The sequence below is a fragment of the Schistocerca americana genome, chromosome 7, assembly GCF_021461395.2.
Source record: "Schistocerca americana isolate TAMUIC-IGC-003095 chromosome 7, iqSchAmer2.1, whole genome shotgun sequence".
NCBI classification, from domain to species: domain Eukaryota; kingdom Metazoa; phylum Arthropoda; class Insecta; order Orthoptera; family Acrididae; genus Schistocerca; species Schistocerca americana.
In genome coordinates this window covers 600,258,448-600,277,099 of record NC_060125.1, presented here as the reverse complement: position 1 = coordinate 600,277,099, position 18,652 = coordinate 600,258,448, and the positions used below count along the sequence as shown (strand labels likewise).

Here is an 18,652-nt window from a genome sequence, read left to right as displayed (position 1 = left end):
CCGCATTGGGCAGATGTTAAAAGCCTGCTGGACTTCAGCCACCAAGCTAAATGGCAATTCACCATACGCTCCGAAACCTTACATACACTACTCGTGAGAGAAATGGGGCGATAGCTAGAGGAGAGATGTTTGTCCTTTCCAGGTTTCGGAACAGGAATGACAATAGCTTCCCGTCATCATCTGGGAAAAGTACTGTCGGTCCAAATTCGATAATAAAGGCAAAGGAGGTAACACAGACTTTGGTATGATAAATGCAGCAACATTTGGATGTGGATACCATCCGGTCCTGGGGCGGAGGAGCGAGAAGAAGAGAGTGCATGTTGGAGTTCCCACGTGGAGAAAACAGTATTGTAGCTTTCGCGATTTTGAGAGGAGAAAGCAAGAGGTCGCACTTCCGCTGCACGTTTCTTTGGGAGAAACGCTGGCGGGTAATTTGAAGAGCTCGAAATCTCAGCAAAGTGTTGACCCAATGAGTTAGAAATTGCGACAGGGTCCACTAATATATCATGCGTGATAGTGAGCCCAGAGACCGGGGAGAACCTAGGCGCACCTCATAACCGTCGAATCCTACTCCAAACTTCCAAGGATGGAGTGAGCTAGTAAAGAAGTCCCAGCTTGCCTTCTTGCTATTGCGGATGACGCGATGGCACCGCGCACGGAACTGCTTATAGCGGATACAGTTGGCCAAAGTAGGATGGTGTCTGAAAACGCAAAGAGCACGTCGCCGCTCACGTATTGCGTCACGGCATGCCTCGTTCCACCAAGGAACTGGGGGGCGCCGGGGCAATTCGGGGGTGCATGGTATTGAACGTTCCGTAGCTGTAAGAATAACGTCTGTAATATGAGTGATCTCATCGTCGACACTAGGAAAGTGACGGTCATCGAATGTCGCTAGACACGAAAAAAGTGTCCAATCGGCTTGCGTAAACTTCCAGCGTCTCGGGCGCATATATGGCAGTTGTGGCTGCAATCGAAGGACACATGGAAAGTGGTCACTCGAGTGTGTATCAGCAAGGGCGAACCATTCGAAGCGCCGAGCTAGCGGAACAGTAACGACCGAAAGGTCCAAATGAGAGAAATTTGTCGTGGAGGCAGACAAAAATGTAGGGTCCCCAGTGTTGAGGCAAACAAGATCCGCTTGGTGGAAGACGTCTAGCAATAGTGAACCACGCGGACAAGGATGTGGAGATCCCCAAAGCGGGTGGTGGGCACTGAAGTCCCCAACCAGCAAATAGGGGGGTGGAAGCTGACCAAGAAGATGAAGGAGATCAGCTCGTGCCATTGGTTTGGACGATGGAATGTATACAGTACAAAGAGAGAAGGTGTATCCAGAAAGGGAAAGACGGACAGCGACTGCTTGGAAGGAAATGTTTAAGGGGATTGGGTGATAATGGAGAGTATCGTGGAGAAGAATCATGAGTCCTCCATGTGCTGGAGTGCCTCCAACAGAGGGGAGATCAAATCGGACTGACTGAAAATGGGGGAAAACAAAGTGGTCGTGGGGACGCAGCTTTGTTTCCTGAAGACAGAAGATGACCGGCGTGTAGGATCATAAGAGGATCATCAATTCACCCCGATTGGCTCGAATGCCGCGGATATTCCAATGGATAATGGACATAGGGTGGACAGAAAATGGAAGAATGTGACCAAGGTTGCCGTCAACTCAACAACTGCTCAAAGCTTGCGAGCGACAGCGTGGAACGGCACTCAGCCGAAGGCAGAAGATCCTGATCCATAGGTTGTTCAGGAGCAGCTCCTGCCACCAGCGATCAGCCGCCAGCAGTGCGCCTCGGCGACACAGAAGACGTCCGAAGGCAGTTAACGCCAGGTGGTGCTGTAGATGAAACACACCGTGGCGGAGGAGGAGAGGAACTGGGTTTCTTTTTAGCCTTCTTGTAAACATGATGTTTAGATGAAGGAGGTTGTGAAGTTGGGGTACGTAAAAAAATCTTCACGATTAGGCTCTTTTTTGGAAGTCCGGGTGTCTGACTTTTGGGCTCGAGATTTAGCAGAACCCGATGAAGGGTGAGCCATAGAGTGCGAAAGTGGGGAGGTCGAACGGGCGATCTTTGCACTGGCCGATCTGACGACCATGTCACTAAAGGTGAGATCACAAGTCTGCGTGGCCGCCTCCTCTGTTGGCCAAGGAGAGGCAAGGACAGTGCTGTATTTTCCTGTCTGAGGCACAGTGGGCTTTCGACTGGTGAACAATTTTCGAGCAGCAAAGATCGACACCTTTTCCTTCACTCTGATTTCCTGAATGAGTTTTTCGTCTTTAAAAATGGGGCAATCTCGAGAGGAAGCAGCGTGGTCACCCATACAGTTGATGCAACGAGGGGATGGAGGTGGACAAGCACCCTCATGGGCATCCTTGCCACACGTAACACATTTGGCCGGGTTGGAACAGGACTGGCTGGTATGATTGAACCGCTGACACCGATAGCAATGCGTAGGGATTGGGACATAGGGCGAACGGAAATTATCTCATAGCCTGCTTTTATGTTCGATGGGAGTTGAACTCTGTCAAATATCAAGAAGACAGTACGGGTTGGAACGATGTTCGTGTCAACCCTTTTCATGACTTTATGAACAGCCGTTATGCCCTGGTCAGACAGGTAGTGTTGAATTTCCTCGTCAGACAATCCGTCAAGGGAGTGTGTATAAACGACCCCACGTGAGGAATTTAAAGTGCGGTGTGCTTCCACCCGGACAGGGAAGGTGTGTAGCAGTGACATACGCAGCAATTTTTGTGCCTGGAGGACACTGACTGTTTCGGTGCCATTCCGTAATCTGGAAGAAGACTTTACAGGACCTGCAACTGCATCGACACCTTTCTGAATAATGAAAGGGTTGACCGTGGAGAAGTCGTGACCTTCGGCAGACCGAGAAACAACAAGGAACTGTGGCAACGATGGAAGAACTGTCTGTGGCTGAGACTCAGTGACCTTACGCTTGTGAGCAGACATAGCGGAAGATGAGGAAACCATTGCGGAAGTATCCCCCATGATTACCGGCATCTCCTATGGCACGCTCCTCCCTTGTGGGGGCCCTCTCTGAGGGCACTCCCACCTTAGGTGATTGTTCACAACTCAGAACACACCTCCCGACAAACGGACGGAGGGACCAATCGGCACTTTCGGAAGATATCAGCTCGGGTAATCACCCCTCCCTGGGCCCGGCCGTTACCAGGGGGTACGTACGTGTCCTACCTGTCTACCCGGGGTGGGGAATTTCGCGTTACCCCGTCACCGGCTATGCATGGAAATGCGTGAGTCGGCCTTGAGACACGCACAGGGAGGAAAAAAGAGAAAGGGAAAACAAAGAAAGGGAAGAAGAGAGATCTCAAACGCCACAGCGGAGAAAAGGGTAAAGAGAAGAGGTAAGGAAAAAAGAAGGACAAAGGAAGGATGAAGACTTGCAAGGAGAGAAAACGAAGAAGGTGTTACATTCTTGAGCGTCCATCTCTGGACGTAGGCACAACATACTCCCAGAGGGGGAGAAAGGGAAGGAAAGAGGCAGAGATGGGGAGGGGGGGGGATGGCGAAGATGGGGGATGGGGAAGGATGCGGAAATGGAAGGTATGCAGCACGGAAAGGAAGGAGGGCCACATTAGCTTGGGGTCCCGTGCTCGCTACGAAAGCATAGTGATAGGGGTGCAGTCCGTGCTCATGCAGCACATTAACAAACATGCTTTACGAGACACACAGCTACCTTGCTACGCTACGTGCACTTCTCTAAGGTTCTTCGTGTGTGACCTCCAGAATAGCTTCCTCAGTATCTGGAGTGCGGTAAGTTCACGATGGAGGAAGGAGAGAACCTGACTCCCGAATTCGGAGCTCCAAATGACGAAACACATTTTTATCTGGATGGTGTCGACGAGGGTATCTAGGAGCATATTCACGAGCAGCAACACCACACCAGTTATTATATGCACCAAGGACCACAAGCATATCCACATATTTGCCGTTTGTGTATGCCATACATCTGCCACACTGGTTTAGAGGTTTTCAATGAGAAAATTCAATAAGTGTTCACTGGAGACTGTCACGGGTGCCTTACTCTTCTCGCAAATAGTCCCTGTCTGGTTGACAGCGCATACAGTATAAACACATTATCAGTCCTGCACACTGTTCCACCTAGCGTGCATTATCCCTCTGACAGATATTGTTCCGCTTGATTCATCCTGACACTTAATTGTGAAATGTTCAGTATCTAATTACACTGTTTGTCTAACGGTAATAGATGTGATACTTCTACAATCCCATCAATAGAATAATAATAATAATAATAATAATAATAATGCATTGAGATATGTACTAAACTGCACACGTTTACCAGACTCAACGTTGAAAGGCATATTTAGTGGGATCATGGTGATAACACATACAAATAGTAACCAAGTTTGGACATTATCCTCAAAGCACGTTACTAGTCCTATTGGTAATGTAAGGCCCTAACAAAATGTAATGGACCTGAATGACACAAGAATAACAGTTGGTACTAATATACAGGACCATTAGAGGAGGGTACAAAGAAAACAGGTTTTGCATTTAATAGATGAAGTGGTGAGAATAAATTCATGCCCCCGATGTGGAAAGGGCTTCTTTCAAAGTTGAACAAACTTCCATTTCTACGATTGCAGTATGTAAGTGCAAATGTTTTGTAGGGGATCTGCTGCAATTGCTGTTGACGACTAAGATGCCAGATACTTTACCACCTGGACTACATTTACCAAATAAAAAACATGTGCCTCAACCCAGGATCGAACCATCGACCTCCTCCATGCTAAACGAAAACTCTATCCATCGCACCAACTGTACGGCACTACTAATGTTTGCTGACAGAGGTAGTTACCATACATGAGGTTACAGTGTTGCCAGATTGCCACCCTTTAACATCCTTTTTCTGCCGGATGTACTTGCCTGCCGAAATTTTGTGACAAACATTTTTTTATTGTTGACATGTGAGGAGTTGTGCTGCGAAGCCCGAGTGGGCAAATTTCGCTTCACCATGTATATTAGCAAAATTATTGTTTCCTCAAAAATGTGTGTGTATTCCATTTGTTTAAATGGTTTTTTGTTTGCTTTAGAGGGAATTAATAGCATGCTCCATCCGTTTAAACTGTTTCAAAAAGCTACCATGTTTATCAGTCATTGCCACAAGACCAATCACCATAGATGTCAGAGCTTTCGCCTCCTCCTGAGGCAGTATTTTTAGAGCCCTACATAAATGAACCTGGTGCATGTATTAGGAACAAGAAAAATGCTGTGGACTGTCCTATGTAATAAATCAACTTTGAATACAATTTTGCAAGTCTTTTTTCCATGTCACGTGACAAAGGACTTAAAGTTTTAATGGACATTGCAAATATATATGTGATTACAATGGAGATCATAATTAGGATTTGTCTGACATTCACAAACATCTGTGTTACACCTGCATTCTTTTCACTGTCTTATTGCCATGGGCTTCTGTCAACACGTGCAGGGCATCCGGTTGTGACTGCGCAACACCATACAGAATCTGACTTCCCTACATTGTCTAATGGATGAACTGTAACACAAAAACAACCAAATCCTGTTTTGATTATAGTGTCACTACTTCAACTGATTACAGCTACAAACCACTCCCACCCCATGTATGCAGCCTCTGCTGGTGACTGACAACTGCCAGCAATCAACCTGCCATTAATTTCAGGAACTTTCTGACACAATTCCGATATTTAGACAGTAAAATAGTAAATACCACTATACATACCACTGTATAACTTTATTCCATCTTGGATTTTTGCCGCCATTGGGATCAGTGTGTGTTTCATACACACAGTGGCCAACTCTTAGCCTCACATAAGGATCCATGCGAGTCATTCCATAATTTTTAACTAATTTTGCCTGGAACACACACACAATGAAGTAATTAAATTCCATCAAAAAGCAGGTCTTATAAATACGAAAATCCACAACTAACTAATGTTAGAAGTTGACTTTAGGCTCTGTAATGAAACTACAAAGAGAATGTGCTTAGTTCACAAAATGACTATTGCAAGTGACTGATCAATGACAATGACACTAAGTTTCCACTAATAACTTGATGCAAATTTTTACTAGCCTTTGTGTGGAAAACAAACTGTTTCTTGGATGTACTAGATCCAGTCAACAAAAAATACTGCTTCCTAATTGTTTCATCCAGAACTACACCAAAAATCATACATGTCATTTCATATGTGATATGACTGGCCAACAGATTGTTCACAATATGTTCAGGTATACTCGTATCAGTTGTTAGAGCAATCTTTGCATCTATAGATATTATACCTAGAAGAAGGCACTTTCACTAAAAAGTCTAAAAACTCATGTGAATGAAATTTCTATTTCCAGAACAATGAAGAAAATATTATAAACTCCTTCCTTCATTTCACTCGTAGCTGGAAACAGAGGGGCACTACAAAAATTTTTAGTTTCAATTAGAAACAAAGCAATTTCATCAAACATATGTTGTCATCACAGTGTCGTTGCAAAAATAACTACATGCAAATCAATAATAGTACAGATATGTAGATAACAGTCAACTTGGTTGAATGGTGTAAATGTACTATTTCCTAGGGATTACAGAAGTGTCCAATTCCACCTGTCTGCTTTGACCCATGACGTCACCAGTATGGCAGAAATGATCATTCTCAATGTCTCCAATATGGCACCTATGACGTTATTACATAAACAGGACAACAAACATGAAAATACATATAAAACCAACAAACACATCTCCCTCCAAAAATATAATCAAACTAACAGGACCAGCGTGGGAAATTGGGGGTTTCTGGGTGGGGACAAACTAAATATAAACACATACAGACACACACTACAATCCCAAACCACACAAAATGATGACATAAAAATGCCACCAAATTCCGCTATACTTACAATATGGACAGGATCGGTCACTTCCCTTCATCTACATAGCTCAACCGCAATTGTTGATACCACAAAATAAAAACCAAACACTCCAAAAATTATAATCACACCACAACTATTGATACCACAAAACCAACACCTAAAACAACAAAAATTGCAATCTGACACTTCCCTTGACCTATATAGGTCAACAGCAGCTCCTCCTCTTTCTTTTAGTGTTCAACCCTGAGGTTGGTTTGCAGCAGAGCGCCATTCCTCTCTTCTGCCTGCCTTCCTCTTCATTTCCATGTATGTCTTACATCCAACGTCATTCATGATCTGTTGCATGTATGATAAACCTTGGTCGCCCCCGCCGATTCCTTCCCTCCTTAGCTCCTTCTGCTATTGTCCCAATGATGTTGTGTCGTAGGATGTGCCCTACAAGCTTGTCTCTTCTTGTTTGGATGTGCCTTCACAGAGATCTGGTTTCCTGTACTTTTTTAAGCACCTCTTCATTTGTTACTTTGTCTCTCCAGCTGATCGTCATCATCCTTCTACAGCACCACATCTCCAGGGCCTCTAGCCGTCTTCTCTCTTCTCTTCCAACTGTCCAAGTTTCACATCCATATAGGGCGACACTCCAAACAAAACCTTTCATGATACGTTTCCTTACTTTCAGACCGATGTTGCTGGTGAGTAAGTTCCTTCTCTGATAAAATGCAATTTTGGCCTTTTGTATTCTGGTCACAATTTCTTTCCGGTTTCTACCATCTCTTGTGATTTGGCTTACCAGGTAAGTAAATTCCTCTATCACTTCCAGCTCCTCTCTTCCAATTTTCATTCTCAGAGTTTCATATTCTGCTCCTGTTCTGCATACCATCACTTTGGTCTTTTTCTTGTTTATTCTCATTCCATACTGATTGCATTGAATTTTTTCCATTGATCTGAGGACTTCCTCTAGATCTTCTTTTGTCTCCGTGACTATAGCAATATCATCTGCATAACATAGCATGTCTATCTTCTGCCCATTAATTTTGATTCCCACCTCAATAGTTTCTCGAACTTGGTCTATAGCTTCCTGGATGTAAGCACTGAATATAACAGGAGAGAGAGCACATCCTCGTCTTACCCTTTTCTAATATTTGCTTCTTGTTCATGGTGACAGTTCCTAATCACTACCACCTCATTCCTATAGAAACTGGGTATCACAGGGGTGCCTTTGTGGTGGTGGTGGTGGTGTGTTGGGGCTTATGGGTGCTCAACATTGAGGTCATCAGCGCGCTGACACACATTAAAAGAAACGAATGTGGACAGACCAAATAAAACTGAAGCACACACTCAAAGAAAGCAGGAAACTTTATTCCACTTTTCCTCAGCACTCTGAACATCTCTTGCCAGATAACGTTATCAAATGCCTTTTCCATGTCTACAAAGGCAATATAAGTTGGTTTATTTTTCTGTAATCGATTTTCGATAACGAGTCTCAGTGCCAGAATCGCCTCTTGTTCCCAATCCCTTTCTGGAACCAAACTGATCTTCACTCATCATATCCTCCACCTTCTCTTCAACTCTCTTCAGAATTATTTTTATGAGAATTTTTGAAGCATGTGATACTAGGCTTAGAGTTCGGTACTGTTCGCATTTTGTAGCTGCTGCCTTCTTTGGTATAGGAACAATGATACATTTCTGGAAGTCTGTCGGTATCTCTCCTGTGTTATAAATGGACCTAATAAGTTTAAGCAGCATCATTTTTACGCTGTCACCAGCATTCTTTATTAATTCTGCAAGGATGTCATCAATACCTGTTGCGTTGTTGTCCCGTAGTTCTTTTAGAGCTCTGTCAAATTATTCTTGCAGAATGTCATCTCCCTTGTCATCTTCGTCTACTTGCTCTTCTCTTCCTATCACTTCCTCCGAAAGAGGTGTCCCGGCATACAACTCCTCTATGTATTCTTTCCACCTCTTCACCATGTCTTCACCAAACAGCATTTTCCCCTCTTTATTTTCTATTGTGCCTGAGAGTGTCGTTTTACATTTGTTAAAAAATTGATTAGCTGTTCTGTAGGCTAAATCAGTTCTTCCGTTTTGTATATTTTCTTCCACTTCTCTGCACATTTCTTCAAGAAAATTTTCTTTTGCTTTCCTTGCTTCTCTATTAACTAAATTCCTTAGTCTTCTGTATTCAGCTTTTCCTTGTTCATCAGTTGCATTTTGTATAATCTCTTGTTTTCTATAAACTCAATATCTGCTGTAATCCATTTCCTCTTGTTTTTGGGTTCAGTTCTTCCAACTATCTTTTCTGCTGCTTTGTATATACCAGATTTAATTTGATCCCAGTCTTCATTTACTCCACCATGTTGAAAATTCTTAGCTAATTTATCTGTTTCATGAGGATAGCGCTTTGCCAGTCCCTCAGTTTTCAGTTTTTCTAGCTCCCATTTAAGTTTTACTGGCTTCTTCTTCAAACGTTTGAATCTCAGTGAACTTTTCACCAAGACCAGGTTATGATCACTGCCTATGTCTGCAGATGGATAGCTCCTGCAATCTTTTATCTGGCTCCTAAAACGTGCTTTCACTAGAATGTAATCAATCTGTTGTCTTCTCAGGTCTCCAGGGGCCTTCCATGTGTATCTTCTTCGTTTGTGATGCTGGAAAAGTGTGGTTGCAACAACTAATTGGTTCCTCAAGCAGAACTCAATAAGTCGATCTCCTCTTTCATTTCTTCTCCCAAGTCCATATTTGCCAACAATTCCTTCCTCCAGTTCTTCACCCACAATCGCGTTCCGGTCCCCCCATGGCAATCAAGTTTTCATCTCCCTTAACATTTCTCATCGCACTACTTATTTCTTCGTATATTTCGTCAATGACTGCATCTTCTTCTTTGGATGTTGGCATGTACATTTGTATTATCACAGTGTCCTTTGGTTTAGTATCAAGTTTGACTAGTATTATCTGAGAGCTATATTGCACATCTCCCTTGACACGCGAGCCATAGTTTTTCCTCAGAATTATTCCAACTCCTCCCATCCCTGGTCTATCTTGGTCAGTTCCCGTGTGAATGACTCTGTATTCTCCAGACCAGAAATCATGTGGCTGGGGCCATCTCATCTCGGATATGCCTAGGATATCGATTTCCAGTCATTCCATTTCAAGTTTTACATTTTCTAGTTTGCTACACTGAAGCAGTGTTCTCACATTCCAAGTGGCTATGTTAAAATTGGGATTCTTTTCCTTCACATTGTCTGTATATTTTGCAGTCCCCACCCGGAGATTCGATTGGGGGACTATTTTATCTCCGGAAAATTTTACAGAAGATATTGACATGGTTTACTGCTGATGCTTGGGATAACCATAGTTCTTTAATGTGGTGGTTTCCCATTGTCTTCCACACCCTATGCCGTTGACCATCAGCTGGTTCTTCCGCCTTCGGAAATGATTTCTCATTTCCAGGGCAAGAGGGAGTCCTGTCCAGCAAATACTGGGGTGATGACTTATCCCGGTCGTCCCTCAGTCCCTGTCTACGTTAGCCATCACATGAAGTGACGTTGCCCACACTCTACCGTGTGGAGGTGTAGATCAGGAGCTCACAATACCAAAACACACAGCTATGACACATTGGAATCCGACACTTCCCTTGAGCTATACAGGTCAACAGCAGCTCACGATACCAAAACACACACAGCTACGAGGAAAAATTGGAATCGGTCACTTCCCATGACCTATATAGCTCAAAATACAACTGACGATACCAAAAAAATTGAAATCGAGTCTGTCCCCTATCTATCTATCTATCTATCTATCTATCTATCTATCTATATCCGAATCCCGCTTCAGCTACTGCCGGGTCTGGGTGCTGACGAGTCCTCTCCATTTGGCTCAGTCCTCCCACCACTTTTCTTCCTCCACTTGCTGCCAGGTCACACCTCTCCTTTCAACAGATATTCTCACTCCCATTTTCCAATGTGTTCTTGGGCACCCTCTAGGTCTTTTCCCATCCATCTTTAGTTCTTCCATAATTTTGGGGAGTCTCTGCCCATGCATCCTCTTAACATGCCCATACCATCTTAATCTCTTTCTTTCAATTTCTTCTCTCATACTTTTTTGTTTGAGGTCCTTTCTAATCTCTACATCCCTTACTCTGTCCATTCTTGTTTTTCCCTTAACTGCTCTGAGAAATTTCATTGCCCCTGCTTGCAGTCTGCTCCAGTCCCTTTCTGTCATTGTCCATGTTTCTCCACCATAGGTGACAATAGGGATGTAATAATTCTTATACATAAGGAGTTTTGCTCTTTCTGAAACTTCATTATTCCAAATCAGATGTTTTATTGTTTGGTAGAAATTGCCTCCCTTCCGTAACCTCCTATTAATTTCGTTAGATATTCTTCCACCCCTAGATATTTCACTCCCTAAATAAGTGAAACTTTCTACCACTTTGAGGGGTTCTCCATTCAAGGTAATATTTCCGTTGATTCCTTTATCCCTTCCAAATACCATTACTTCACTCTTATCTTTATTTATTTTTAATCCATACCTTTTCATTATTCCCTTCCACACATCAAGCTGTAACTGTACATCTACCTCTTTATCACCCCATATTACCATATCATCTGCAAAAATCATCTTTTTGTCTTTTTCTTTTACTATATCTTTAACTGCCCTATTCATTCCCTCCATCACAACATTATAAAGCGCAGGAGATAGAATACTTCCTAGCTTAAGTCCTTGTCTTATTTCGAAGTATTCAGAGTTCCCCAATGGTGTTCTAATTCTACAATTGTGGCCTCTGTACATTGTCTTTATAACATTAATGTATCCATCTTCTATATCTATCTTCTTCAGTTCGTCCCAGAGTCTTTCCCTGTTAACTGAGTCATATGCCTTTTCTATGTCTATAAAAACCACTATCACTCTCTTGTTATACTCCCAACTTTTTTCCATCAGTTGACAGATAGAAAATATCAGGTCGATCGTGCTCCTTCCTTTCCTAAACCCATGCTGTTCTTCACTCAACTCCTTTTCTATCTTTTCACTTATTCGATTTAGTAAAATTCTTTCAAAAATCTTGGCTGTATGGCTCATGAGGGTTATTCCTCTGTAGTTTTTACAAAGTCTTTTATTGCCTTTCTTGAAGATGGGAACAATGTCTCCTGTTCTCCAGTCGTGAGGTATTTTACTATTTCTCCACACGCTTGATAGTGCTCTATACAGCCACTGCATTTCCACTGGACCTGCTGCTCTTATCATGTCCACTGATACTTCATCAGGTCCTGGGGCTTTCCCTCCATTCATCTTCTTCACAGCTTTTTCCATTTCTTCCTGTGTAATTTGTCCTAATTCTGCTTCCCAACTTCTCTCAATTTCTTCATTATTTGTTGTTTCCTCATGTACCTGCTCCTCAGCGTTTAACAGCTTCTTAAAATGTTCTTTCCAGAGATCTTTTATATTCCCTGGATCTTCAATAATGGTACCGTCCTCTGTTTCTATCTTTACTGGTACTTCAGACGCCTCCCTTTTATTTTTCATCATTTTATAGAACATTTTCTTATTGCTCTTCACATCTTCTTCAAGTTTTTTTGTAAACTCTTCCCATGCCTTTTTCTTTGCTGTTTCCACCATTTCTTTGCACTACTTCTTTTCCTCTAAATATCTTTTATGGTCTTCATCACTTTTAGTTTTCCACCATTTTCTCCATGCTCCATTTTTTCTTCTAACTGCTTGGATTGTGGTATCATCCCACCAACTTGTCTGTCTTATTTTTTCCTTTCCAGATGTTCTGCCACATACTTTTTGTGCTGCTTCGACTAAAGTGTCTTTGAATAAACTCCATTCTTTTTCTACATCGCAGAAAACTTCTTTTGGAAATTTTTGTGTTATTAATTCTCTGTACTTCTCAGCACATTCACTCTCCTTCAATTTCCAATCCCGTATCCTCATCAGTTTCTTCTGTTTTCTATTTTTCACACACTGATTCATTTTCCATTGCCCCACCAGTAATCTATGGTCTCCATCTGCACTCACACTTGGAATTACCTTCACATTTGTTACTTTCTCTCCCCATTCCCTATCTACTAGAATATAATCAATTACACTCTTCGTTCTTCCATCCCAACTGTATCTGGTGATAACATGACTTTCTCTCTTCATAAACCAGCCGTTTGCTATTTTCATTCCATTCCTCTGGCACAAATCCAGGAGTCTTTCCCCTTCTTCATTTCTGCCTCCATATCCAAAACATCCCAATACTTGCTCAAATCCCTTTCTGTCTTTGCCTACCTGTGCATTAAAATCTCTCATCACTATATTAGCACTCTCTATATGGTTTTCTAACACATTTTCAAAGTCCATCTTTCGCTACATCCTACTTGAGGTGCATAAATCTGGATTACTTTTAGTGTTTCTTTTTGGAATCTCAGGTTTAAGATTATGATCCTGTCTGATATACATCTCACATTTTCAATACAGCTTTGTACATTCTTATTCACCATCACTGCCACACCATTTCTTCCATACCTGTTATTGCCACTCCAGTACAGTTTTCCTCCTCCTCTCAAATTCTTCTCACCTTTTCCCTTCCACTTTGTTTCGCTTAATCCCAATATATCCAACTTCCTCTCTATTAATACATCTGTCATTTCTTCCATTTTTCCACTGAGGGTTAATATATTAAGGGTGCCAATATTTAGGTTATTTTTTAGTCCAGTTGGTTTCATCTTCTTGTACTGATGAATATCATCAGGTCTCCCATCATTTGCACCAGTACTTGAAGAAGCAGTGGGGTCAAATCCTAAGTGGCCACTCCAGTACAGTTTTCCTCCTCCTCTCAAATTCTTCTCACCTTTTCCCTTCCACTTTGTTTCGCTTAATCCCAATATATCCAACTTCCTCTCTATTAATACATCTGTCATTTCTTCCATTTTTCCACTGAGGGTTAATATGTTAAGGGTGCCAATATTTAGGTTATTTTTTAGTCCAGTTGGTTTCATCTTCTTGTACTGATGAATATCATCAGGTCTCCCATCATTTGCACCAGTACTTGAAGAAGCAGTGGGGTCAAATCCTAAGTGGCCACTCCAGTACAGTTTTCCTCCTCCTCTCAAATTCTTCTCACCTTTTCCCTTCCACTTTGTTTCGCTTAATCCCAATATATCCAACTTCCTCTCTATTAATACATCTGTCATTTCTTCCATTTTTCCACTGAGGGTTAATATGTTAAGGGTGCCAATATTTAGGTTATTTTTTAGTCCAGTTGGTTTCATCTTCTTGTACTGATGAATATCATCAGGTCTCCCATCATTTGCACCAGTACTTGAAGAAGCAGTGGGGTCAAATCCTAAGTGGCCACTCCAGTACAGTTTTCCTCCTCCTCTCAAATTCTTCTCACCTTTTCCCTTCCACTTTGTTTCGCTTAATCCCAATATATCCAACTTCCTCTCTATTAATACATCTGTCATTTCTTCCATTTTTCCACTGAGGGTTAATATGTTAAGGGTGCCAATATTTAGGTTATTTTTTAGTCCAGTTGGTTTCATCTTCTTGTACTGATGAATATCATCAGGTCTCCCATCATTTGCACCAGTACTTGAAGAAGCAGTGGGGTCAAATCCTAAGTGGTTCGTTCCGAGGCTCGTCTGTGTTTTGAAAGCAATATATGAAGACTTTCCTACTGGCTTGCTAGGCCTAAAGCAAGGAAGGATTTTCTGTTGGGGTTGTCTCCCTTAGCCTTTGGAGTTTCTCCTCCACCACAAGGCAGTGGTTCCCTTCTCATTTAATCCCCAGAAAGGAGGGTTGCCTCATCTGCCAGCTATGCCGTTCCGAAGTCTTCCTTCTCCGCCGTGGCTGCCATTAAGGTCTTCACCCGTAACCCTGGGCAAGGGTTCCGTGTTATACCCCACGGGATTGGGTCCCCTAAGATACATAAATCAACCACAGATGCCGATACCAAAACATCAACCATCAACACATGCAGCAAATAACGCCGACCCAACAACACATAAAAACCCCAGCGGACATCATAACACACAAACAATAGACCCAAAAAACAACTACTTACCACAAAAAAGTTCCGGCGCTACAAACTAAGTCAGCCACCCCAATGACACACACACACACACACACACACACACACACACACACACACACACACACACACCAAAACAAACCCCCAACTCGCATATTCTGCTTGCATACGCCGCATTTCACTACCTCTGCCACAAGCCCAAAAAGTTTCAGAAACTTAATGACAGACAGCATATTGTCTCCCATTTCAGCACAAGGACGCGAACTATTAAACTTAGAAGTCATATCCATACCTAACAAAAGAAGCCACAAACTGGATTAAATTACTTACCGCGCGACAAACAGCAAACCAATAACATCAAACGACACCACAACAACAAACACAACGGAAACTTAATTCTTAACTCAACGAAACTAAGTTCTGTTCTTCTATAACAGTCACAACCGATAAATGCACACTTCAACCACAGACACCCAAATGAACCCAATACACCACATAACACACAGACCATACATCCACCACCAGAGGACATCACCAAGCGCAACAAGACGGCATCTACAAACACAACACACTCATAAACTAAACTCAGCACCATCATGACATCACACACCAGAACATCCTTATGTCACGGGTCAAAGCCAATGGGTGGGATCGGACACCTCCGTTGACCCATTTCCTGACCCTACTGTGATGGGTGAGTACTTCCGAGTCAAACTTAGAAAAACATGCTCAGTAGTTACCTATCCAAAGTCTGTTTTCATAGAATGGATTAAACACAAATTTAGATACGGATTAAAATAATTAACAGTGACTGATAAATGTTGTTTTGCCCTCTACAGAAAATAACTGCAACCCCATCCTGATCATGATCTGGCCCAGATCCTAAAAAGGATGACACTGAGTACTGTGTGTAGTAGGCTTTGTGCATTCCATCATAGTGTGCATTATGTCGCAATCTGCTATACTTGTAACGCTCACCCTTTCTTACAAAAGGAATGTCTGCAAAGATAACATATACAGTGAATAAAAAGTCAATGGCAGACCATTTTTTTCACTAATAAAGCCCATTTTACCTAGCATTTTAGAGGGTAGGAAGGAAAAGGGGGTGGGGTTTGAGGGGAAGGGCTATAGTTTTAAGTCTTCAATTTTTTTTTCCTTTCTTCAAATACAGATGTGACTGCACAAATTTTGTGAGACACTATCCTTGAAACATTTTTTCCCCTTCAAATTTAATAGGTGGAGATTTCATGATGACAGGAGCTACATGGAGGTCCCAGCAGAGGGCTATGATGTGCATTCCACTGATAATCTCACCCAAGAGTGGGTGTCAGGGCGGTGATGCTCTTCATATGCGAAAAGAATGTGATAAAGTTGGATGACGACGAAGTCACTGGATGGTGATTGCCTATGTGGGCAACAGTTGGTACCTGTAGTCCCATCGAGACAAGACCAGGGTCCAGTAACTACAAAGACTAGCAAGATCCACATTATAAGAGGTGTGGCAAGGAAGCAGAGAGCATTCAGCTACCATGTGCATCTTGTCATTAGTTGATGAATAGGGAGCCGCCATGTCAGTTTGATTTAATAAAGCGGCTGCCAAAAAATTGGACTGTGCAACGATGTCAAAGCACTGGGTAGCCAAATAGAGTTCTGGGGGCAGGGTGGACTGAGACGACGATAGAAATGCATAACCTGCATTTCTGCAGGAGAGACTCAAACCATAGGAAAGGGTCCAAGCAGAGGCCCTCAAATGGTGCCTTGGAATTGGCATTCAGGTTTGTTTTGTTTTGCTTTAGGGCACAAAAAATAACTGTGGTCATACGCGCCCAAGTCAAAACTGTAGAACACGGACACGGAGAGGAGTTAAACGACTATGTGTCAGTCCCAATGGGCAGAATAGGAGACAGCTAGAAACAGGCATGTGGAAAAAGGGCTAAAAAAAGACACAATACAGAAATGGAGGTCTGAAACTAAAAATTAAATGGCCTTTGCCATATTGCTTTGGCAAATAAAAAGTAAAACATTGTTGACAGCCCACTTGTCATTCACTAAAAAGGCTCATAAATCAGATGGCAAACCCAAGCTGGAATGTAAATTGTTAAACAAAGGGCATTCCAGCAGGAGGTGGCGGACAGTTAAAATTGGGGGGGGGGGGGGGGGAAGCAATGTGGTGGGGTAGTGCCACTTAGCAAATGACAATGGCTAAAAAGGCAGTGCCCAATACACAGCCGAGTTAAAATAATCTCCTCCCAATAGGAGGGCCGAGAGGAGGTTGTCCAAGACGCTGGGAGAGGCTTAATAAGCCGAAGCTTATTCTTGCAAAGAGAGGACCATTGGTGATGCCAAAGGAACAAAGGAATACCACCTCCTGACAGACAGCAACGCAGAGATCATCGGAGGGAATATAGGTACTCGCAGCTGAGGTATGAGGACTGCAGCCTTGGCAGCAGTGTCAGCAGCCTCATTTCCTGGCAGACCGACGTGACCAGGGAGCCACAGAAACACAACACTGACTCCACGAAGAGTGAGCAAGTGAAAGTTTTCCTGGACCCACTGCACTAAGGGATGAGCATGTAGGGCATGTAGACTTTGGAGGGCATTGAGGGAGTCTGAGCAGAGGACACAATTTGAAAGACTGTGTCGCCGGATGAACTCCGCGGCTTGATACAAGGCGAAGAGCGCGGCTGTAAATACTAAGGAATGTGCCGGAAGCCAATATCGAAAGACAAGGGTGCCAATGACGAAGGCACATCTGGCCTCACGGTTAGTCCAAGAGCCATCAGTGTATACAAAGGTACTATCGTGAGGTTCCATGCGAAGGTCGTGAAACTGGGGGCGATAGACCGAGGCTGGAGTAGTGCTCTTAGGAAGTGAATGAAGGCCAAGATTAACATGGGGCACTTCATGGAGCCAAGGTGGTGAAGATTTCACACCCACTGGGAAAGTTGCAGGTAGTGTGAAGTTAAGCTGCTGTAGCAAGTGGCGAAAGCGGATTCCAGAAGGTAACAGAGAAGAGGGATGAGCCCCATACTGGCAATCAGAGAAATCATCAAAGGAGGAGGCATAGGAGGGGTGTAAACGCATGGCAGACAAACGGCATGCATACCTGCTGAGGAGAAAATCATGGCAGTGAAACAATGGTAGTTCAGCAGCTTCAGCATACAGACTCTCAACCGGGCTGGTGTAAATGGCACCCGTGGCCAAATGGATGCCATGATGGTAGATAGTGTTGAGACGGTGTAAGAGGGATGGTCATGCAGGCGCACAACCAAAGCACCCATAGTCAAGTTTCAAATGGACAAGGGACTGGTACAAATGAAGGAGGGTGGTTCAATCAGCACCCTAGGAAGTACCATTGCGGACACGTAGGAGATTGAGGGACCGCGTACAGTGGGCTGCCAGGTAAGGACCAAGAAAGTTTCCTATCGAACAAGAGCCCCACAAATTTCATAGTTTCAACAACCAGAAGGGCAAGAGGCTCAAGTTGCTGGTGGGAGAAACCATTTGCGCCACCAGAAATTCATACAGATGGTTTTGTCAGGGGAAAAGCGAAAGCCATTGTCGATGCTCCAGGAGTAAAGACGATCAAGACAGCACTGAAGACGCTGCTCAATGAGACAGGTCCATGGAGAACTGCAATAGACGCGACAATCGTCTACAAAAAGAGAGCTGAAGATGCCGAACAGGAGAAAGGCCATTATAGGGTTAATGGCGATAGCAAAGAGGACGACGCTCAGGTTGGAGC

General features: G+C 43.2%; 1 protein-coding gene across 1 annotated transcript in view; it reads right to left on the bottom strand.

Moving 5' to 3' along the window:
- The window catches only part of LOC124622119 (toll-interacting protein-like), a 66,135-nt gene that overhangs the window by 32,714 nt on the left and 14,769 nt on the right, over positions 1–18,652 (bottom strand). The window contains exon 3 of the mRNA XM_047147729.1: positions 5,758–5,891. Coding sequence (XP_047003685.1) covers positions 5,758–5,891 — 134 coding nt within the window. The remainder of the gene's footprint in view (positions 1–5,757; positions 5,892–18,652) is intronic.